At 36.4% G+C, this 22694-nt stretch overlaps 3 protein-coding genes across 5 annotated transcripts; 2 read left to right on the top strand and 1 right to left on the bottom strand.

Moving 5' to 3' along the window:
- The first annotated feature begins 8498 nt into the window (after window positions 1-8498).
- On the top strand, window positions 8499-10081 carry LOC111483304 (21.7 kDa class VI heat shock protein). The gene is made up of 2 exons (XM_023129494.1): window positions 8499-8883; window positions 9666-10081. The coding sequence occupies exons 1-2, from the start codon at window positions 8502-8504 to the stop codon at window positions 9950-9952; spliced, it is 669 nt and encodes a 222-aa protein (XP_022985262.1). The 5' UTR covers window positions 8499-8501; the 3' UTR covers window positions 9953-10081.
- A 682-nt stretch (window positions 10082-10763) lies between these two features.
- Window positions 10764-14933, top strand: LOC111483303 (transcription factor ILR3-like). Of its 2 annotated transcripts, none has more exons than XM_023129492.1 (5): window positions 10764-11090; window positions 12698-12760; window positions 13795-13890; window positions 14001-14163; window positions 14325-14933. In XM_023129492.1, the coding sequence occupies exons 1-5, from the start codon at window positions 10951-10953 to the stop codon at window positions 14583-14585; spliced, it is 723 nt and encodes a 240-aa protein (XP_022985260.1). In that variant the 5' UTR covers window positions 10764-10950; the 3' UTR covers window positions 14586-14933. The 2 variants fall into 2 exon arrangements, with proteins under 2 accessions (XP_022985260.1, XP_022985261.1); XM_023129493.1 differs by having other exon boundaries at window positions 10767-11090; window positions 13813-13890.
- A 1774-nt stretch (window positions 14934-16707) lies between these two features.
- Window positions 16708-21844, bottom strand: LOC111483274 (probable galacturonosyltransferase 12). 2 transcript variants are annotated; one of them, XM_023129429.1, is made up of 7 exons: window positions 21486-21844; window positions 20026-20196; window positions 18982-19037; window positions 18727-18885; window positions 17835-18425; window positions 17366-17668; window positions 16708-17263 (listed from the first exon to the last, which is right to left on the bottom strand). In XM_023129429.1, exons 2-7 carry the CDS (start codon window positions 20126-20128, stop codon window positions 16979-16981), a joined length of 1497 nt encoding a protein of 498 aa, XP_022985197.1. In that variant the 5' UTR covers window positions 20129-20196; window positions 21486-21844; the 3' UTR covers window positions 16708-16978. The 2 variants fall into 2 exon arrangements, with proteins under 2 accessions (XP_022985197.1, XP_022985196.1); XM_023129428.1 differs by having other exon boundaries at window positions 20026-21844.
- Window positions 21845-22694: the final 850 nt, after the last annotated feature.

Raw genomic sequence — 22694 nt, 5'->3', positions numbered from 1 at the left:
GCCTACACCTAAAAATGTAAGTGAGGTAAGAAGTTTTCATGGTCTTGCAAGTTTCTACCGTAGGTTCATTAAGAATTTTAGTACAATTGCTTCACCCTTGAATGAACTTATTAAGAAAAATGTATCCTTTATATGGGAAAAAGATCAAGAACTTGCTTTTAATACTTTGAAAGAAAAATTGAGTTCTGCTCCCTTGCTTGCATTACCTAATTTTGAGTCTACTTTTGAAATTGAATGTGATGCTAGTGGAGTAGAGATAGGTGCTCTATTAATGCAAAATCAAAGACCTTTGATGTTCTTTAGTGAGAAGTTGACTGGTGCATCTTTGAGGTATCCAACTTATGACAAAGAGCTTTATGCTTTGGTTCGTGCATTGCAAACCTGGCAACATTATCTTTGGCCTAAAGAGTTCATTATTCATACGGATCATGAAAGTTTAAAGCATTTGAGAGTACAAAATAAACTCAACAGACAACATGCTAAGTGGTTATAATTTATTGAAACATTCCCTTATGTCATAAAATATAAACAAGGTAAGGAGAACATTGTTGCAGATGCATTATCACGAAGGTATGTCCTCCTCAATACTTTGAATGCTAGGTTGTTGGGTTTAAACACAAAGGATTTGTATCAGCATGACATGTTCTTTGCTCCTTTTGTTGAATCTTGTGAAAAAGGACTCATTGTGGATAATTACTTGTTGTTAGATGGATTTTTGTTCCGAAAAGGCAAACTTTGCATACCATCTTGTTCCATCCGTGAGCTACTTGTGAGGGAAGCTCATGGAGGTGGTTTAATGGCACACCATGGAGTTTCTAAAACTTATGATATGCTCTCTGAACATTTTTTTTGGCCTAAAATGAGACATGATGTTCATAAAGTTTGTGCTCATTGCATAGCATGTAAACAAGCTAAGTCTAGGCTTCAACCACATGGTTTATACTCCCCATTACCGGTTCCTAATGGTCCTTGGATTGATATATCAATGGATTTTGTTTTAGGTTTACCTAGGACTAGGAAAGGTTATGATAGCATCTTTGTTGTGGTTGATCGATTTAGTAAAATGGCTCATTTTATTCCTTGTCACAAAACTGATGATGCAAAACATATTGCAGATCTGTTCTTTAGGGAAGTTGTACGATTGCATGACATTCCTAAAAGCATCGTTAGTGATCGTGATGTAAAATTTTTAAGCCACTTTTGGCGTGTTTTATGGGGTAAGTTAGGAACTAAGCTAATATATTCAACTACTTGTCATCCTCAAACGAATGGACAAACTGAAGTTGTTAACAGAACCATGACTGCTATGCTTAGGGCTATTATTGATAAGAATCTTAAGACTTGGGAGGATTGTTTGCCCTTTATAGAATTTGCATATAATAGGGTTGTTCTTAGCACTACTAAATGCATACCTTTTGAAATTGTTTATGGCTTTAATCCTTTAACCCCCCTTGACTTGTTACCCATACCGTCAAAGGAGTTTGTGAATTTTGATGCAAATGTCAAGGTTGAGCTTGTTCATAAACTGCACAAGCAAGTGAAAGAACAAATTGAGAAACAAAATTCCAAGGTTGCCACCCGAATTAATAAAGGACGTAAGTTTGTCATCTTCAAGCCAGGAGATTGGGTTTGGGTGCATTTCCGAAAAGAAAGATTTCCTACTCAAAGAAAATCTAAGCTTTTACCACGAGGAGATGGACCTTTTCAAGTTCTTGAGCGTATCAACGACAATGCTTATAAAATTGATTTACCAGGTAAGTACGGTGTTAGTACAACTTTTAATGTTGTTGATTTGAGTTCTTTTGATGTAGGTGATGGCTTTGATTCGAGGACGAATCTTTTTTAAGAGGGGGAGAATGATATGAACCACGACCAAGGAATTTCCATACCTCAAGGTCCAATTACAAGGACGAGAGCTAAGAAGCTACAACAAACCTTATACAGTTATATTCAAGCTATTGTGAGCTCATCAAAGAAAATTCTAGAAGACGCTGGAGACCTCCCTTATATGTTGTGCAAAGTTGAGCTTCAAGAAAGAGATGAATTAAATGCACTTTAAGTTACATTTAATGAATTCCGCTGAATTTATGAAACTAGTCCAAGGATGAGTCAATAAGCACATTCTATTAATTGCATTATTTAATTATAGTTTAAATATTTGTTTGTTATATTTAAGCTAGTTTTAAATATAGGAGTTAAGGTTATATTGTAACCCACATAGGTTACTATATTCCACCATTAACTAGTCATTTTAATATGGAAGTTATGAGTATTTTTCATTTACTAGCCCATTTAATAACTAGTTATATATCACATAGATTAAGATTGTAAGGGCTATATAAAGCCTTCATTTCTTTGATTAGACATCAGATTTTGGAATTAAGAATAGAATTTCTATTTTAGCTTTGTTGAGAGCTAAACTTTCTTTGCAAATTCCTGTGTTTAGAACTTGCATGTAGAGTCATCCAAGTGGTATTAATCAAACCTCTTGTGGAGTGATTCGAATCACGAGTTTTCTTTACTTTTGATCTTGATCATCAAGGTAATCCACTCCATACTTTCCCTTGGGTTGATTTTCCATATCAGATAACCTAGGATTCTTTCGATTATGCAAAAGCACTACATGATGCTAGAAGGGTGGACATTCTTACTTGGATTAGAGCCCAAAGAATTTGTGTTGATTGTGATCATAACCTATAGGATGGTATTACCTTAGTAGTGACCTTTAAACCCACGACAGAGTAGAACGTCACAAATAAAAGGCGAAAAAGCTCTAGAAGTACCACAAGAGTGAGAAACATGTTGTTGGACAGGGAATTCGATGAAGTGTTACAACAGAACGGTAAGTTTTGGTACAACTTCACCATCCATTGATCAAAATTCGTCAAAGTCAAAATAGTTAGTCAAAGTCAACCGGGCAAAATGGCTAGCACATGATCAAAGTTCTAAGGATGAAGGAGAAAAAAGAAAAAGAAAAAGAAAAGAAATGAGGTTTAAGGGTCTTGAGAGAGAGTCGAAATTTGCTCCAAATCGAGGTTTGGAATCGAAATTTTACTAGAGTTACTTCACAAGAAATGCTCACGGGCATTGGGAGAACCATTATGGGCTTTCGATTTGTTCAAATTATTGCTTTTATTTTTTTTTAAAATGAGAAAGCTTTTTTTAAAAATTAAAATCTAAATTTTTAGTATATTGATACCAAATGAATTTTTCATAAATGTTTCTTAAGGGAGTCAAAATTGATTCAGACCTGAAGACCGCATCAAAAAGACATAAGTTTTGTAAGTTCTAAATTTTGTTTATTTGTTCGTGTGACAAAAAATTAAAAAAAATTATATTTTTATAAAAATGGATTAAAGATCAACAAATTTCATGAAGAAACCATTTTGATTCAAGTTTAATATGAAAACTTATGAAAATCTAAAGTAAGTGGAAAAGAATTAAAAACGGATAGTAATAGGGGAAATGCTTGCGCAGGCGACGGGAGCGAGACCCGTGTCGATTAGGAAGAGGCGTTGCGCTTCCAAAAATTGGTGGCCACATGTCCAACGATGTGCAATGTTGCGCAACGAACTAGGGTGCAGATGCGTGTCGAAGGATGGTTGGTGAGAGCGACCCAACCTGAGAAATCAAACTACATCCCGTTCAGCCTACCCGTATCCTGAGATCCGACCGGCGACCCTGACCTGTTGGATGTGTGACAAGTGCTAGTGTCTTGAAATTTGAAGGTAATTACGTTTGCTACGGATCGAACTTAGGACGCAACATTCCTCTCAGCAAATGAGCAGATGATACCTGTAACTTTTTCGTCACAATTTCAATACTAACCCTATTATAATTTTATTTATGACCCTACCAGAAAAATTTCAGAAATTTTGAAGCTCTTAACACGTGTAAAAGCTAGTTTCATCCAAGTAACCATTGGAGGATCTAGATTTTAGTGCTCCCACGCTAAGGAAGACTCAAGGAGTTGGAACAAAGTAGCCTGGAGTTAGAAGTTTGCGTTAAGCCATCTAGCCGCCTTAGGAATCTAATAGACCTCCTCAGCCCCAAATATGACTAACGTGGAGTTTAAATTATAGATTTGGTACCTATGTGCACTAATATTTCTCTACATCTCTTGCGACATGATCGCGTTATTTACTTTTTCATTCTAAGAGTGAAAATTATCCCCACAAACCAGCACGAGTTCTTTTAGCATATTTTGTCTCACTCATTACTCCAAAAAAATCATGCTTAACATTGGAGTACTAATGATCAAGCTATCAAAAAGGAAGGTGTCCCTTGTTGGTATAGGTACTAATTTTTAATTCCTTTAAAGCATTTCTCACCCATCGTATCATTAGAATCGCTCTCATTTACTAGGCAATATCAATATTTCTCAATAAATTTCTTTCCTCGTAGAATAAAAATTATCTCCATCCATCCATAATCTTTTCCCTTTTTTTTTCGTTTTCAAAACCTACTTTTTATTGACTCCGCGTTTCCATGAAACCGTATGAAAATAATTTCAAAACTTATCTAAAAAACTTTATCTTACGAACTCACTATTACATTACATTTTCTCTTTATTTGAACGAAAGAGTTGATAGAATGGTTGTTTTGTAATAATGATAAATATAAAGAATAAAATTGAAACTTTTGAAAGAGTGACACGTATCTCCACGTTGACGTTTGAACAAGAATTTAGAAGAGCCCTCGTCCTCTGAATGTGACAATGGTATTTTGAGAGCTGAAAACCCAATACACTAAAAAAGCATATTCCAATTAAAAAGTTTCACAATGTGATTGACTAAATAAAAAAAAGGGGCTTTGGCTCTTGAGAAAATGAAGAATATGGAAAAAGATAAGACCCAAACACCAAACCCATAATATTTATTCCTTTCCCACTGCTTTGTATTCAAATAAGACCTTTAATATCTACATTTTTATTCCTCCTCAAATAATAATAATAATAATATATTGTGAATCAAGCTTGACTACATGCTAGCACACGCATACCTACCAAAAACCAAAGACAAGAAGAGAGTGCATATCATATCATAATTTATGTGTTTGTACATAATATACAAGGAAAGTAACCGTACTTGTGGCATACAACATGCATAAGATCCTGTATTTCAAATCATGGTACATGGTCATGATACACAATACTTCCATACATTTGATGACATGAATTTCCTATGCGAAATTCGTACATGTGTATGACATATCATTCATACTTATCATACAGCCTATCATGATATCTTATAGGCTTAACATAATCATGGTTTCATAATATATATGAACCAATAAATCGAAATTACATGCATCACAATGGTTAATAAGCATATCATATCACAAATAATAACACGTAAACAAGCCACAAGTTACGTGTTAAACGTACATCGTACAATTCATCTAACCTGGTTAAATATGTTCCAACAGCTAATTACTTGTTGGTTTAAGTCGAAGACACTAAATTTCTTGAATGTTAGTTTGATCCTAATTATTGAGGTTTTAGTTCATCTATGATGTTCTAAGACATCATATAATCAAGAATTCACTTTCGAGTAGAGCACCAAATCTTAACCTCAAAAGTCAGAGTTTTGAAGGAAATTTAGGCATGTGGCTCTAAAGTTAAGTTCATCCATATGAAACTTGCATGCTCGCCAAAGTTTGGTGTTAATCTAACACCAGATGGACCCTCCATAAGACCATATAACCGTTCACCAAAATCATGTCTACTCTAAAAAAATTTAAAATGTATCATAACATATTTTAAGGGGAGACATGGTGTCAGCTCTCTACTACATCTGAGTCATGTGGCCTAAGTGAACTACCTTGTGGTACATACATGTTTTACAGCGAGGGTGGGCATTGGGAGATAAGTGTCTCGGGCAACTTCCTTTAAAATGGATCTTTGAAGGATAGTGTCAGACAGCACGGGTATGTCAACATTGTGTCCTTGTCTATGTGTTGGAGGTTGGTATATGCACATGTTATCCGTTACAAAGTTCGTAAATGATATGGCATAGACACGGTAGGGTCCAATTTCTCTATAGTACTTATATGGATGGAATTTGGGATGTTTCGATATCATGAATGACACATGAGTCCATTCTCGATGAGCATGACCTAGTGAGTTGTAATGGTCGATGACATCTCATGACTTGGGATGACATCAAGACATGTGGGCCATGTTAATTGAGAACCTAGATGACGAGATGAGATGTATTGTTGCATATGAGAGACCTTGGTCCCGAGTAGAGGCAAGGTCAAGCCAGATGACTTGACTAATGTAGAGGCAAGTTGGTTAAGTAGCAAACAATTTCACATGCATACACTAGCAACGTGTATGGCTGAACAAACTTCGATTCTACAGGAGTTGTATTTGGTTGGTGAAGACAAACCTCGCATAATGTCTGATAAAGGCTACAAAGGGAAAAATGAAATTAACACGGGGCTCCCTGTAAGGCTTGTCCTACATGAGAGTGGGCAAGACAATTGCAAGTTAGAATCAAGAAGATTTTGTGGATTGAAGTCGGATTCTTCTAGGAGGAGTCTTACCCATTAGTGAATCAAGAACCAAGTTTATTTGCCGAGGACTTGGAGTTCTGATGTGGGGAACAAAGAATTAGAAAGCACATCAGGTCAGGTGTCTTCCAAAGAACCATTCGCATTAGAAGATAGTATCACCATTACCAACAAAGAAGTTAGGGGTCAGTTGAGCACAACGCAAAGTTCTTATGGGGGACAACATTGCTACAAAGAGGCAGCCAAGTTCAAGTGAGGGAGAGCCCTAGTGAGTGGTTGCCCACTCCATAGATGTGCTCCAAGGTGCGAGCACACGTGTATTCATTAAATCACCGCCTAACACCTAAGATGGGTAACTGGAAGTGAGCAAAGAGAAATGAAGACAAGAGAAGTGTCAAGGGAGTGATTACCACATGAAGGTGGTTAGTTAAGAAGTGTAGTGTCAACATGTGGCTATGTTACAAGTTTCCAGATATTGCTACATGGGTTGGTGCTACGATGAGTAAATATCATGGTTGGTTTTCGAGCCTCACCCCTGTTGTTTTGACCGGAGGAGAAAATTGTTGATGAAAAAAAAGTCTAAGAAAAAATCTTGAGAGAAGAAAATAATAGAAAAACAAAAGAAAGAGACATTATTTTTGCGGAAGACTCGGTGATTTTATTTCTCAGTTGGTATATTTAAATAACAAATTACATCTTACTACTGAAAAGAGGTGGGCAACTTAATTAAGCTCTTCCCTCCACTTCCCACTCACTTTAATTGGCAACTCAATTAAGCCCTTCAACTGGACTTTCCACTCCGTGTGATTTTTCTAATTGAGTTGGTATATTTAAATAACAAATTACATCCTAAAAATCGAAAGAAGTGGGCAACTTAATTAAACTCTCCCACTGGAATTCCCACTCACTTTAATTGGCAACTTAATTAAACCCTCGACTTTCCAGTTAGCAAGTTTAACAAAAATAATTACCTAAAAAATAGTAACTAAAAACTAAAAAACAGTTACGAATGATTTTTAACTATTAATCCCAGGGGTGCATCTTTGTGTGCAAGACAGAGAATACAAGTGTTGAGGCCAAGGTGGCCACCTTTGGGGTCCCCTAGTTTAAGTGGAGATATATCGAAGTTAGTTAGTTTGTCATGATTTGTCTGGTGAGTCTTGGACCAAATCGGAGAAAAAGGCGAGGGAGGTGGGATAACTCGCAACGTTGTTCGTCATGATTTTTCTCATTTCCTTCTCTTATTTATAGCCGATCTTTGCTTCTCTCACTTTTTTATGGTGGCTTTGTGATGACATCTTTCTAAAACAAAACATATTTTTCCTCAGTAAAATTGAGAGAAAAATATAACCAAAATTGAGTAAATTCAAAGAGAAAAAGACTTACTACGGGTGTGATGGCCTCTTTGATTGCCATTTCTTCTTTACATTGAGCTTGGATATGGGCAACACTTAGAAGAACCGACAGGAGTATTCTGAGAGAGCTCATGAGGGGATAATAATATAGTTGAGATGCTGAGAGGTTCAAACAGTGCGACCAAGAATCATCCTTCAAAACACAAACTACAAAACAAGATTGACACAAAGTTTAAAGAATTTAGAATCTCACACTAATCTATCAAGTCTTAGTTTTTCAAAACAAAATATCAAATTCATGAGAATGTACGATCTAAACAAAATCACTACTTAAAGATCAACGAACCAACAAAGAAATTTCTCGATTTCAAATCATACCCATAATAAATCGACACGAATCAAACCAAATGGACGATCATAAAAGAGGGTGACAATGATTCGATATTGTCTACAAGGTTAGGAGCTTGGTTAGTACTACTCTTTGTAAATGTTGCTGAAAAAGGTAAACTTATGTAGCCACATAAAAGATGGCATCTAGGGAAAAGATGGGTAGGAAAAAGGAAAAGGGAAAGATTCCAAATATCTTTACAGCCCTCCAAATATGCCCAAAGCATATGTTCTCAAGCCCCCATGTCTTTAAGCATCAATATTATTAATAGCTCCAAGTTTGTGTTGCGCCCTAGCCACAGCTCCCCTGCCGGCATGGCCACTTCGAAGCCGCAACTGGAAGTCCATAAAGCAGACCACAGCCCTTCAAAATGGAGCGTGGCTCTTGGAGAAGAGGTTTTCAGCAAATTTGTGGGGCAACCCAATTCCGGTGTGCAGAAGGTGTTGGGCGAGGGCTCGTTGTTCAGCCCGCTGCTGTTCGGGAAGTTCTTCGACCCCGCCGATGCCTTTCCGCTCTGGGAGTTTGAGTCCGATCTGTTGATGTCAGCCCTCCGCAGCTCTGGGAAATCTTCAATTGATTGGTTTCAGACTGACCAGGAATACGTTCTCCAAGCAGAATTACAAGGTATTTTCCTTTTTTCATTTTTTTTTTATTTTTTACTAGAAGTATTTTATGGATTTTTCAAAATATTAATTATTAGGTGCAAAATTAAATGTTGCATATTTATTAAATTTTGATTATAAAATTTAAAAAAAGGGTGGGAGATCAAATTTATTTGAAATCACTGGAACCTCCCACATCGAAGAATTTTAAAACAATGGAGACTTTAAATTGGTAATTCCGTTCAACTTTGATTGGGGTGTGGGCAGGAAACGGCACGCGCTGATTTAAACCCTAAACCTATATGGCTGATAAGGGGATTTTGCCGGCGTTTACCCCTGTGGATCCCAAAAAACCAAACGCTGATGCACTGCGCGTGGTCTAGTTTCTAGTTGTTAAATATTGCCTTTGAGGTTCGTAGGTGGTAGCCTGCCTACACCATGACATGGTGTCTTATGGTGGCTACTATTGTCCTCGCCTCTGAATCACCCCTTTTTTTCATACCACTACAAAAATTTTACTAATAATTAATCAGTTGAAACCTATTATTATATATAAAATTTAAACTTCAAAACAAATATATTAAATAGAAAGTGATTTTTAAGTTAAATTTCTTAAATATTTATTTTGCAGAGAGTTGAAGTTGAAAGTTGAAAGAATGATAAAGAGAATAGATTTTAATGGTGAAATTATGTTATGAACTTCGAGACTCTCAAAAGGGCCTTCAACTCTCTTTGTAGCTACTCATTCAAAAAGATTGAGTGATATGTTTGATTGACACAAACCAAAATTTTACAAACACACAGAACCTTGGAGAAACGCTTTGCAAATTTCCGTAGAAGACGGGAAGGTGTTAGAGATAAGTGGTCAGTTGAAGGAACAACAAAGAGAAGCCACCAAGCTTGTCGATTGGCGATGTGCCAATTGGTGGGAGCACGGATTCGTTCGGCGACTTGAGTTGCCTGAAGATGTTGATTGTTGTAGAATAGAGGCTCGGATGAAGAATGACACAATTCTTGAGATCAAGATTCCCAAGTTAGAAACGAATAGAGGTGCTGACTCAAAGAGCAAGGATTCTGATCAAGATGTTTAAGTTCATGGCCAAACTTGTAATGAAAAACGTGTTTAACTTAAACTTAATTTACATATGCTCTATGGATCTCAAACATATGTATGTTTCTGATCAACTTCTATGGACGGGAATACAAACACTTTCGAAATGTGTAGATAATTGCATTTCTAACCTCATATCAAATGATTAATGGCTTATAATATTGTCATTTTGTTCTCTAATTGAGAAGAGATTGTTTAAGATGATAAACATAACAATAAAAACGGTGATATTGTGTCCATTTTGAGCATGTCGGCTTCTTCCCCCCAAAAGGGGGAGATAGTATCTATCCCCTCGAACAAAGTACACTTTGAGTATAAAGTCTCGTGGCTTTGCTTTGAGCTTCCTCAAAAGAGCTTATGCGAATGGAGATAGTATTTCTTGATTATAAACCCATGATCATTCCCTAAATTAGCCAACGTGGAACTTTCATCCCTCAACCTTGTTCATATGTTCTCATGTCTCTGAGTCTTTTTTTAATTTTTTATAGAGGTGGAAGATGTTAATGTTAAAGTTCATCAGAATTGAATTATGAAAAGGAAAACTAAAATTTGGTATATTTTTTTTTTTTATAATTTAACCAAAAATTTTGACATCATCTTTCACTTTCAAAACAAAGGAGAATATTTTTCTTTTCGAAATGCAACAAATGCGTGATGTCATCCTTCTTATTATTAATTATTATTGTTATTATTGTGACCATAATGATCTCTTTCCAATAATTTTATTAAAATAATTATGAAGGCCCATTATAGAAGGGAAAAGCCCAAAACGAGATATCGTCAACTCAACTCTGTGACGGAGGGGTGACGAATCTATCTTCCCGACGGCTACCCGCCACCACTTCTTTCCCTTATTCCCCAAATCCGATTCAGATTCTCCATTTTTTCTCATCTCTCCGTTAAATTTCAGCTTCACTTCTTCAATTCCAACGAAACTGAAGCTCCGAACATCGCCCTTCCTGTTGAATCGCCGTCGACATGGTATCCCCCGAAACCACCAATTGGCTCTTCGATTATGCATTAATGGATGATATTCCTGTTGCCGATGCCAATTTCTCTGCCCCCACTGCTGGCTTCTCCTGGTCCATGCCACCGCTCAACGCCTCCTCCAATGTCAGGTTTTATTTCTCTCTCATCTGGATTCAATTTTGTTCCATTTTCCTGTTCTAGCCGTTGACAATTCATAGATTGCTGACCCTTTTGTCGGATTCTTGTGTGTGTGTGTATGTGAAAATTCCCTCGAGTATGCACTTATGGACTTCTAATTATGATCTAAGATTCGACTGTGAGCAGTTGCTATGCTTAAGACTTTGATCTTGCTACTTCGATTTGTATCTGCGTCTGCAACTTTCATTTTCTCTCTTAATTTAGTACTAATTTATACAGCTTGAAGTGTTTGATTGAAGCTTGTAGGTTGGAAATTTAAATGGGTGGGTTCAAAATTTGCAGTATGAATAACTTGTTTCATTGAATTTTAACACATTTTCACCCTCTAGCTTGGTCAGAGTCATTTTTTCTTGTTGACTAAATAAATATTAAGAAATTTTCCCTTCCAAGTATTGTTCCAAACCATCTTCCCCCATTAACTAGGAACGCAATTGGCAAGTTCTATTGACTTACGAAATTTGTTTTTAGTTCAGTACTAACAGGTAAATATTCCCTTAACGTGAAGCTATAATGAAATGAACTTTGAAATGTATTTATTTTTATAAAGGGAAACTTTATATGATCTTTATTTTGAACTTTTAATGGTCTGTACTTTCTTCATGTCAGGCATGAGCCTTTGACTGCTTTCTTTCACTCTGGTGTCTCTTAAATATTATATGTATACTTCGAGGAAAGATTATTTGGTCAAAGTAGAGGATCTGGTTTATTTAACTATCCTCGAGAGGAACTTGTCATTTACCTGTCTTTCAAGCTTCATTTTTATTTCCCAAATTGCTTAGTTAACGTCTATGAATTGATGGAAGATTTTGAGTCCTGTAATTGAACATAACTTTTGTTTGTTTGAATTATGAATGTTTCTAATATTATTTCAACATTTGAACTGCGAGACCCTACATTTGTTGGAGAGGGGAATGAAGCATTCCTTATAAGGGTGTGGAAACCTCTCTCTAGTAGACGCGTTTTGAAATTGTGAGGTTGACGGCAATACGTAATGTGCCAAAGCAGATAATACCTGCTAGCGGTGACCTCAGGCTGTTACAAATGATATCAGAGCCAAACACCGGGTGGTGTGCCAGCGAGCATGTTGGGCCCCAAGGGGGGTGGATTGTGAGATCCCACATTGATTGGAGAGGGGAACGAAATATTTTTTATAAGGGTGTGGAAACCTCTCCCTAGTAGACTCGTTTTAAAACTGTGAGGGTGATAGTGATACGTAACGGGCCAAAGCAGACAATATTCTACCTAAACTACTAGTATGTTAGCAAAGAGAGTGCTGGTGCACTTATAGAGTTCTTCGTGCCTTTCGATATGGAACAGTGACTTAATCTTTTGGTTACTGTCTGAGTTTCTTCTAACTGTATACATTCCTTTGATATGTTATTGCATTTAGTAAAAAAAAATCTCTCTCCCCTCCCCCTCGGCACTTCTGTTATATATTCACATTCACTGTCTATTTAATTTTACCATTTCGAAAATTTCTGCTTTTTGGTGATGGTGGATGGTTGGGAGCTATTATTTTGCATTTACTCATCAAACTTTTTGCTCCATCCTTTGCTAGCACGGAAATTGAAGGATCATTGTTCGAATCGGATGGCCTGAAGGAGCCTGGTTCAAAAAAGAGGTAAATACCAGCCTCTTGGCTCTTGATGGTTCTACAGTTCCCTGGTTTGTTGCAATCCTATTTCTCAGACATTTTTTCATATTCTTGAGCCTCCAAGATTAGAGATAACATTGTGATTTAAACAAAGGGAAACAGACTTGTTAACAAATTAGAACTTGAATGTGACATTTGGGTATGCTCCAGACTGTAACATTTAGAAGAATGCATTACCCCATTATCCCTTGTGAACATCTAGGGGTGGTGAAGTTCTTATAGGCAAGCTCCTATGGAAACCCAACTCTAACGAGGTGGAGACTCCTTCGACATTAGAGTTGGATATGGGAATAACCTTTTTCTTACTAAATTGATTTTAGAGGTGCAGATGAAGAATGCACCGTTCACCTTGATCTAAACTTCGACAAACACACCCAACTCAAATCTCTGAAGTTTTACACAACTCAAATCTCTGAAGTTTTACAGGTATTATTTGCACTATTTTATAATTAACTATATAAATATTAATTATTTTTATAAAATGACTAGTTTCACTAACAAATGATTAGAAATAAATCTATATTCTTAAGCCAAAAATTGTATATTTCATATATATTTGCAGAAAACCAGCAAACTTTTTTTAAGTAAATAAGGTTTTGGAAAATTTTCTCCTCGTGAACCCGATTCAAGATCAAAGAAACTGAGTGCGTTTTGTCGCCCTAAAATCAGCAGATGAAGAAGAGAGAAGGACTAAGATATCCTTAGGGTCTGGGAGGGAGAGGCCATTTCCAGCCCTCACCTTCTTGTTGCTATTCTTAGAAGCCTTGTAGAGAAAGAGCTATTGCAAATTGATTAACTCTTAAAAATCTTCTTTTGGGGGAAATTTTTCATATAGCGATTGTATTTATCTTTTTAGTCTAGTTCCTTTTTAGATTCGATGGAATCTGTATTGATGATCGTAACGATACGTATAGAAGCAGTCTGTTCCTTGAACAAATTATTCAACATCTCATTCATCCCTCCATCCAAAGGTTAGGGATAAAAGAGTAAATAATACACAGACGAACAAAATTCTGCAGGGTTAGAACTGAAACAAGTTGCGCATCTAGCTCAAAAGCGTGTCGGGAGAAGCTGCGGAGAGACAGACTAAATGACAAGTAAAGCTCCTCCCCTTTCTCTCTTGCTCGCTCGTTCACACAACAATGCTCATTATGGAGATGTGTATGTTTTATTTCTATTAGGAATGAATACATATGAAACTTGACAGGTTTCTGGAATTGGGTGCTATTTTGGAGCCCGGAAGACCACCTAAGACCGACAAGGCTGCCATTTTGATTGATGCTGTTCGAATTGTCGCTCAGTTACGTGGTGAAGCGAAGATGTTGAAAGATTCAAATACAAGTCTATCAGAGAAGATTAAAGAGTTGAAGGTCAGTCTTCTACAATTATCTGACCAAGAAAATCTCTATTTATTTCATTACGTTGTAGTATTCCATCTGAAAGATTGTTACATATTACAACATTTGTGATGTGAAGATGTCGATCTGCATACTAATAAGACATCCAAGTTTCTGTTTTCCCACTTATTTAGGCTGAAAAGAATGAGCTTCGTGATGAGAAGCAGAGGTTAAAAATGGAGAAAGAGAAGTTGGAGCAGCAACTAAAAGACATGAATTCACAACCTGGCTTCTTGCCTCCAGCCATCCCTGCCACTTTTGCTGCTCAAGGCCAAGCAGCTGGAAACAAGTTGGTTCCTTTCATCAGCTACCCAGGAGTTGCCATGTGGCAGTTCATGCCACCTGCAGCGGTCGACACCTCACAAGATCACGTACTCCGCCCTCCTGTTGCTTAATTAGGCAACCTGAAAACGAGGGGCGGTTTGAGATTGCACATTCTGACTACCCCATTTGTACTGATTCTACCATTATTCTTGACGCTTGTTTCAGAACCTTGTTTAACTGGATGATGATATGATGGCTATATCTCGACTGTATTTGCAAGTTGTAGACTTTTTATGGAATCAATGCTGACATCTAGCTGTAAGAATGTGAATAAGTTAAACCAGCATGTGAATGTTGATGAGAATAGGCGTAACAATGGGATGTTTTGCCTGCAATACTGCTAGAGACTGATTTTTCTTGGATGGCTAGTGAACTGTACATATCAATTGCAGCCAGACTGTGGGAATATCCTTTTCTTCTTTCTTTTTTTTGTTCTTCCTACCTGAAAGTCACCTGCTTGCCCTTGTTTAGTACAGAAACACTTTGTGTGCTTACCATTCATGGTCTTGGAGACCTTTACTCCAGAATTGAACAAAGATTCTGTTCAATGATCTTGATTTATCAATTCAATTGAAGTTAGTTTGAATTTGAAAACAACCCACTTTCATAAAGATATTCTCATTTTTCTCTCATTTGTCCACTTCATTCACCAATTTTCTTATCAACAAAAAAGGACTCAATTTTTTTCCCCTCCTTTTCGTTGTCCTAATGTACAATTTGACTCGCCCCGAACAGGGAAGAGATTACCTGTTTAGACAAAAAATGAGAGGAGTGGAGAACATTTTTTCCTGTTATATAAATGGCGTGAGGACGGGATTATATTCCATGTCCCTGCTCTTTTAAATATAAATATATTTTCAACATATATTATATATATGTTTTTTTTTTGGCTAATTGTAATATTTAAAGTAAAGACTATGTTGCAGATTTTTTTTAATGAAATTTTGAATTTTTAGAAATTACTAGGGTAGAACATTATTTACCTTTGTTTATGAAATATATTGATTTATTAGGATTTTTTCACATTTTTTTTAGGGAAGGTTATAATGAAAAATGAAAAATGAAAAATTTTAAATAACTATATTTTTTAAAAAAATAATAAATCGGAAAAAATTTATTTGCGGAGAACTCGATCCCCGCAAATTTTGCAGGGATGGGGAATCAAATAGGTGAAGGGACTAGGGACTAGGAAGGCTTCCCTGTCTCCGCCCTGTGTCACGATCTTGCTTGTCCAAGGCATATTGCTTGTGGCCGCATGTCGAATGTCCCAGTCATGCTTGTCCAAGACATGTTATCCATGGCCGCATGCCTGTTACCAACCTCTTGTACTTACTTTCATGTTAGATAGATCTTTACTATTATTGTTATGTCAATAAGGGTGTATAACTAGTTACCAAAATCATGTCACACGACTAAAATATCCCAAAATATACTATAAAAGAATGTGACTAGTTATCAATTCTTCCTTCTCAGGTTATATACTATCAAAGTCATCATTGTTACCTACTCACTTTTAGCTTATAACATCGCTTTCTTTAATATTGTTTTCGATGTATTTTCCCGCTCACGTTTTCTAAAACATTTCTCTTAAATGTGACATGAGGTTCAAGCATATGCCACTATTGTCTGCGAAATCTGAATTTCTCGCGGCTGACTTATTCGCTGGGTTAGAACAAGTGCTGCTCAATCATTGTCTCGCTGTCGCAAGAGTTCAATTGTGAAGAGCTGAGTCGACTCCTTGGATCGTAGTACACAGACATGTCTGCGGTAAAACAATTGGGCAAGTCTGATCGATTGGTAGAAATCGAAGAGTCGCTCTGCTCGATAGATTATATGCCAGAATTCTGAATTCCAGTGATGTGGCTGTGTTTTTGAGTCCAGAATCTTCTGAAATTCAAACCGTAAACGCCGTTACAGATGGTTTTTATCCTAAGCCAGTGCTGATTTTCCACCCCAACTGGGCATTTGAGGAGGAGACTCAATTGTTGGGTTTCTTTGAGGTGTTTCACTCCCTCACGGGGTTGGAACTTCAAAGGATTTCAAAATGGGGGTTTGGGTGGTGAGCTATGGACAGTGCTTGTTGAAGAGGGAGGAGGAGAATGGAAGGCGGTGTCTATAGGAATTAGTATTTTAAGTAGAACCGTACCTTTTTAAGACTGGTTGATGACACCGATGTAATTCCCAGCTTGCAACGCAAAGCAGTAGACTTTAAATCTTTATAACATAACAAAAGTGCCTAAATCTACAAAATTTGGAACTGATGTATGGATTTTATGTGTATAAGGAAACAACAAGTTAATAGTATTGAAAGATGGGAATAGAGGAAAAGATGAAGAGCAAGCAGGAGAAGACAGTAAGAGTGGCAGCTTTCATCTCATATCTTGTTTCAAAGAACTCTCTCATGTTTCTTCTTTGCATTTACAAGTGATTCTTTATCATCAGTCGAAGAAAATTTCTTCCCAACCTAGGAAGCTCTTATATGGCAGCTCTTGATAAATTTATCAGAGAAGTTGATATATTTTGTCCACAATGGCCGGAGATGTGGAAAGGCTATCTCGAGCCATGGCTTCGCTCGTCCATTGAAGTGGATGACTCCAGCAGTCTCTGCATCAACAAAACTTGTATTCTCTTGATAACCTAGGCCCAGCATATGCCAAAATGGATCGATGATATGAACGTGACCATGAAATGCTATAAGGCCAGGAGGCAAAGTCCCAAGCTGCCATAAACTTAGGTCCGATTTCACGTTCTGCATAGCAAACAGTTTCCATTCAGCCAAAATATGTTTGAAAGTGTAGGTTAAATAATGTAAGCAAGCGGAATTTTGATTCGTGATTCAATTGAGCCTTGCCTGTTCAAGCCAGTGATGGTATGTGAGGCTTATGTTGGTCTTTCTCCAGGCCTCAAGATCAAAGATGTTCATTCCATAAGCCCATGCACATTCATTAGGATGAAAATTTTCTGCTATTAAAGGATGTGAGAAATTCAGATAGCTCTTAAATCGCTTTGACATTACAAATTTATCGTCTCCTCTACATGTTTCTACTGCTCCATTAACCTTCCCATTCATATCGATGTCCCACAAAGGGGAAAGATCAGTTTGAATCACAATGTCGTCGTCCAAGAACACCACCTTCTTGAGACTTGGGAACAACTGCATAGAGAATTGTCATCCATGAGCATTCACATAGTAAAACATCCAGATAGGTCTCTAAGGAGTTTCAACAAAATACTTTCTTGGCAGTTTACAAAAAAATCAAAAGAACATCTACTCTCAGCAAAACCCAAGTAATTATGTTTCGTAGAAAGAACTTGTTTACCTCTGGTAAATGGATACGAATGTGATTCATCACGGAATTATATTTTGGACTCAGTGCCTGCAACTTTGATGCAATGATATTAGGTTTTTCAGTTTCATTAGCGACAATGGCTGATGACCCACCTCTGAATTGTGACCGGACCTTCTGGTCTTTCTCCATTGCTTCCAAAACTGGGACTTTACCCTTTGTAAACCAGTCAAAATGATGCAATGCCTTAACTTCAATAATTGCAGGTGATAGAGAGTGAAGGGAAAACCATGCTTGCATAGGGAAGTAAGTCTTTCTATCCGTTATTATATGGAGAATAATTTTCTGTGGGCGTAAAGCGTTGCGGACGAGGGATTTGGCAACGACAGATGCAGCAAGCACATTGTCAGTGGCGAGGACAAAATGAAAGTAAGAATTGTCAACAAGGGACGGTACGAGTTCTGCTGAAGGAAGCTGGAGGCGAGCAGCTGCATTGGTAGAGTGCTCATTGGCAAGCCTGAGGGCAAGGCAATGGAGCTGCTTTGGTATGCTGCTAGATGCTACGTGCCTGTACAAGTATTCTTGAATTTTGGCGGTTCTGGTTCTTTGTTCCATAAGGCTGACCTGCAAGATACACATGAACTCCAAATTAATACCTTTATAATAATCAAACCTGCAAAATATCAATACCTTAGCTAATATGTTTTAGAGAATTTTAAACAATATGATTGTGGCAGTGGTGTTCTGTTTCTTAGATGATTGTCATAACAACTTGAGATTGGACTAAGAACATTTGAATTGTATTTGGATTCATTATCCTCACACACCTAACGCTAACATAATTGGGTTTTTTTAGGTAAAGAGTATGTTTCAAGAGGTTGAAGGATAACAAACAATAATAAACTATGAGATGAGCGATAATAACCATTTCTTTGAGTTTAAGAGCAAAAGTTTTTGCATCTGGTTTGCTTTCCTTGATCTCAGCCATAAAATCTTCTAAAGTCTGAGGAATATTGTCTAATCTTCCTTGAAGTTCACCTTTGCTCATGGGCTTATCCAATATTTGATACATGACATCTGGAACCTGACCCAAGGTCAAACAAAGTATTAGTAGAAAGTTCATTAACAGTACCTACATAGACATTGGAAATAGCCTTAAGAGCAGAGGTTTCAAGATTACTTTTGGTTCCAATCTTCTCCCCAAAAGCCTTGGGCCTAATTTTTTTCCCAGACAACCTACCATAAGATCAAGAAGTTTAGACTATTAGAAGCTGCCATACTTTATTTTCAAAAATTAAGTAAAGTAATGCTTATAAGTTCAATTTTCAAAAATTAAATGTTATTGAATAATGCCTAAAAAACTAGTTTTTGTTTTTTAAATTTAGTCATGAATTCAAATGTTTTTTTTTTTTTTTTAGGAAAGTTAAAAACCATTATTTATAATGGTGAGAAAACAAACATAGTTTTCAAAAAATATAAAAAGAAAAAATCCAATGGTTGTCAAACGGAGTCCTAATATTTGGATGTTTAATTTGAGTAACTTTAGTTAGAGGCCTTACTTTCCTTTTGTTTCTTGGAAAAGCTATTGAAGGCAAATCTAATGGTGTTAAGTGGTGGGTTTTATAAGGTTTACTCCAATCAGATTCCAAAGTTGGTGTGGCTGTTGGGTGTCGGAAGGTATAAGAGATAAGGACAATAGACAATTTTGGACCATTGAGAAAGTGCAAAGGAAAAAACTTCTATCTTAAGCTTCTAAAGCATGCTTAGGCTGCACGTCTGAAGCTAAGCATAAAGAGACTCAGGAGCCTTCTTCTTCTTCTTCTTCTTCTTCTTCTTCTTCTCCTTCTTCCAGCACCCAGCAATGAAGATGGAAAGATTATCTCTAAGCATATGCACTGTTGGATAATGGCTGATGTTGGGTTTGCTTGTAATGAATTCTACATTTGACACAAAAGTTAAAATCTCCATGATTCATCTGAATGGCTGAATTCCTTTTGTAGGATACTGCTTCCCTTGATAAACTTATCTTTTGGTCTCTCTCTCTCTCTGCTAAAGGTTCTGCTATTCTTAGCATTTAATAGTAAGACAATTGAGGAGCAAAATCTTTCATTGAAGTATTAATAAATCTATCTTAATTGGGAAATGGGTTATCCATTAATAATAATCTATAATGGATCCCAGAACACAAACACGAACCGGAGAAGAAAGGTGATAAGCAATGTACCTAGAGTAGAACACTTGCTTTCTCCATCAATGGTATCAACTGCTGTCAACACGAACACGAACCGGAGAAGAAAGGTGAAGAACAGAAGTGAATAGATAAGCATTCGACATGAAACCCGCCTCGATGCAACCTTCACTTTGATGTACTCTCTAACACCTTGGCCTGGTAGAACTGTGACATGCCTCAAACTAGGTGAGATATGAAGCTGCATTATGCTGTAACAGAAGAAAGAGAGCAGTATGGCTAAAAACACAAATACAAATGGCAAAGCAAAGCAAAATCCAAATCCCAGAAAAGCTAGCCAGGTTAGAGTTCTTCTTCCTCCAGACAGTTATTTCATTTGACAATCTCCCAAAGAAGAACTGAATTTCAATTGCAATATCTAAGGAATAGATATGCTGTTTTTGATGGTGTTTAAGGTTGCTATCTCTCACCTAACCTTGCTTAGTATTTGGGCTAGATGTTTCAGGTTTTCCCAGTATGTTTTTTTCAATTCAAAGGAGAGGGAGGGGGTTGTTAAGCAGAAAGGGACATAGGACTGATAAGAAGCCATGTCTGCTTACTGGTTCCTTTTCGTTTTCCTTCATTTTCAAGAAGGGAAGTTTAGAAGGAACAGAAAAAGAAAGAATAATAAATAACTTCAAACTTTCTTTAAAAGAAGGGAAAAAGAAAAAAAGCCTACAGGGCTGATGGAGGGTTGGTGTTTGGCTTGTCTTTGCCTTCACATGAAGTCTACAAATGTAGTCTACAAAGAGTTTGTACTCTGAAAGAACATAGTTTCTAAATGGAAAAGGACTTCTCCCCTCTCTTCTGGAGGTTTGGTTGGTCTTTTTTGGAGTGAAAATGCAGAAACCTTTTTTTTTCCCTTCTGTTGCATGTTTGCCTTGAGATTAAGTTAATGCAAGCTATCACAGGTCCCTTAATTTTTCCCTAATTAAACAAAGACTCATGATTACTCCATCAAATGTCTCTTCAAAAGTGATTGATCATTCCATGTTTTGATAATCACTCAGTGAAACTTCTGAATTGGATTGTTCCTATCATCGATATTGTGTTGTTCTTTTTCTCAACCACCAGGCTGATTATTGAACTCGTTTCACTGGGTTAGAGAAAGAGTAAAAGACAAAGGTTTCTACAAATTTACGATACATACTCTTCCTTGATTTGTAATGAGGTTTTTGATCTACTTTGACCACAGTTTAAATGGATATCTACATAATTCTATCAATAAACTTTCCATTTTAATAAACTTTCATGAAGAAGGGGGATCTCAGTGATCGAACAGAACAATCATTCGGACTATCAAATTCATAACGCAGAACGACATTCAAAATTGAATTGAAGATTCAAGAATTTTATTGCCAAGACACGACTATTCAGAAAAACAGATCAATTACAATCTGTAAAAATAACTCTCCGCAGTACTTAGAGCAGGAGATCGATAGAAATCAAACACTAGCCACGAAGTCGTTCCTTCCAGATTGTAAAGATGGATTTGGTTTCTTTAGGGAGCAAGAAGACCTGAAGGCCTGTATTTGAGACTCGCACTTAACACGATCGCCATTGTTTTCCTGCAAACATTTCCTGAGAGCTTCAACATCGCATGGCGATAGATTCTTCGTCAAAGCCCTAGATTTTTCAGTTTTACCATCCATCGAGCTCCAAGAAGTAAGCGGAGAAATTTGATTTCAGACGCAAATTAAATCCAAATGGGGAAATTGTAAGAAGTTCAATTATATTTGTGAGAGAGATGGAAATCCGATTGAACACACACTCCACACGCAGCCGATGGAACACCTCTGCTCGAGCTTAAGGAGAAATGCAAGGATATAAACCCTAGCTTTTATATTTTAAGTTGAATTAATAATGAAAACATTTTTTCAAAATTTTCTATAATACTTTAAAATTTATTTTGGTTAGTTTTAAATTGACATTAAAAATACTCTTAAAAATATTTTAACTTTCCCATTTTCATTAATATTTTTTCAATTTTTTACTTTTAAATTTTCATTAATACTTTTTTTTTTCTTTACTACATCTAAGAACTTTCAATAAAAAAAAAAAAAAAATTAATTAAGATTTAAAATTATATTGAGTTAGAAAATAAAGTTGAAATTTAAGTCATAAAACTCTTTTTGTAATTATTACAACTAATTTGATTAAAATTAGTCAGCGTACGATGGAGTATTCTATATAATTAGTTTATATAAAATTGGACTAGATATATTTAATTTTTTTTTTTAAATCTAATTTAGAGTTGCACTTTTATGTCTTCTAAGATAAGTTATGTCCATTGATATAACCATTACACATAAGTCGATCTTTTTACGAGTTGTTCCGAATTATAGTTGAGTCAAAATGCTGTTTTACTCGGACAATTAAATCTCATTCGTCTTGTACCTTAAGTATTATTAATATTTTAATTTATGATCCAAACATAAACTCTAAGTATCTTTTAGGCTAGTGAGAGAGTCGGACCTTATAGTGAGGGTAGGATGCATTCATTTTACAAGAATGAGTGAATTTCATCCTCTTTAAAATCCTAAATTTTAATGTAAATTGGCCATAAAATACATTTTGACTTACAAATCCAAGGTCGATTGAATTGTATTGATTATCGTGTGAAATAAATATTTTATATTCACATCTCCATATAAATGATTTAAATA

This window comes from Cucurbita maxima, unplaced genomic scaffold (genome assembly GCF_002738345.1).
Source record: "Cucurbita maxima cultivar Rimu unplaced genomic scaffold, Cmax_1.0 Cma_Scf00008, whole genome shotgun sequence".
Classification (NCBI taxonomy): Eukaryota; Viridiplantae; Streptophyta; class Magnoliopsida; order Cucurbitales; family Cucurbitaceae; genus Cucurbita; species Cucurbita maxima.
Note: the sequence above shows the minus strand (reverse complement) of the source record. Positions and strands in the feature narration are given on the sequence as shown.

What these genes read in the sequence shown, in the direction of transcription:
- LOC111483304 (XM_023129494.1), top strand. Translation starts at nt 8,502, where the DNA reads ATGTCTTTAAGCATCAATATTATTAATAGCTCCAAGTTTGTGTTGCGC. An exon ending in TCTCCAAGCAGAATTACAAG is followed by an intron (nt 8,884 to 9,665) that starts GTATTTTCCTTT and finishes ACAAACACACAG; the next exon opens with AACCTTGGAGAAACGCTTTG.
- LOC111483303 (XM_023129492.1), top strand. Translation starts at nt 10,951, where the DNA reads ATGGTATCCCCCGAAACCACCAATTGGCTCTTCGATTATGCATTAATG. An exon ending in AACGCCTCCTCCAATGTCAG is followed by an intron (nt 11,091 to 12,697) that starts GTTTTATTTCTC and finishes ATCCTTTGCTAG; the next exon opens with CACGGAAATTGAAGGATCAT. An exon ending in AGAAGATTAAAGAGTTGAAG is followed by an intron (nt 14,164 to 14,324) that starts GTCAGTCTTCTA and finishes CCACTTATTTAG; the next exon opens with GCTGAAAAGAATGAGCTTCG.
- LOC111483274 (XM_023129428.1), bottom strand. Translation starts at nt 20,236, where the DNA reads ATGCAGCTTCATATCTCACCTAGTTTGAGGCATGTCACAGTTCTACCA. An exon ending in AAGCAAGTGTTCTACTCTAG is followed by an intron (nt 19,038 to 20,025) that starts GTACATTGCTTA and finishes ATCTTATGGTAG; the next exon opens with GTTGTCTGGGAAAAAAATTA. An exon ending in ACCATCACTGGCTTGAACAG is followed by an intron (nt 17,264 to 17,365) that starts GCAAGGCTCAAT and finishes TTTGCTATGCAG; the next exon opens with AACGTGAAATCGGACCTAAG.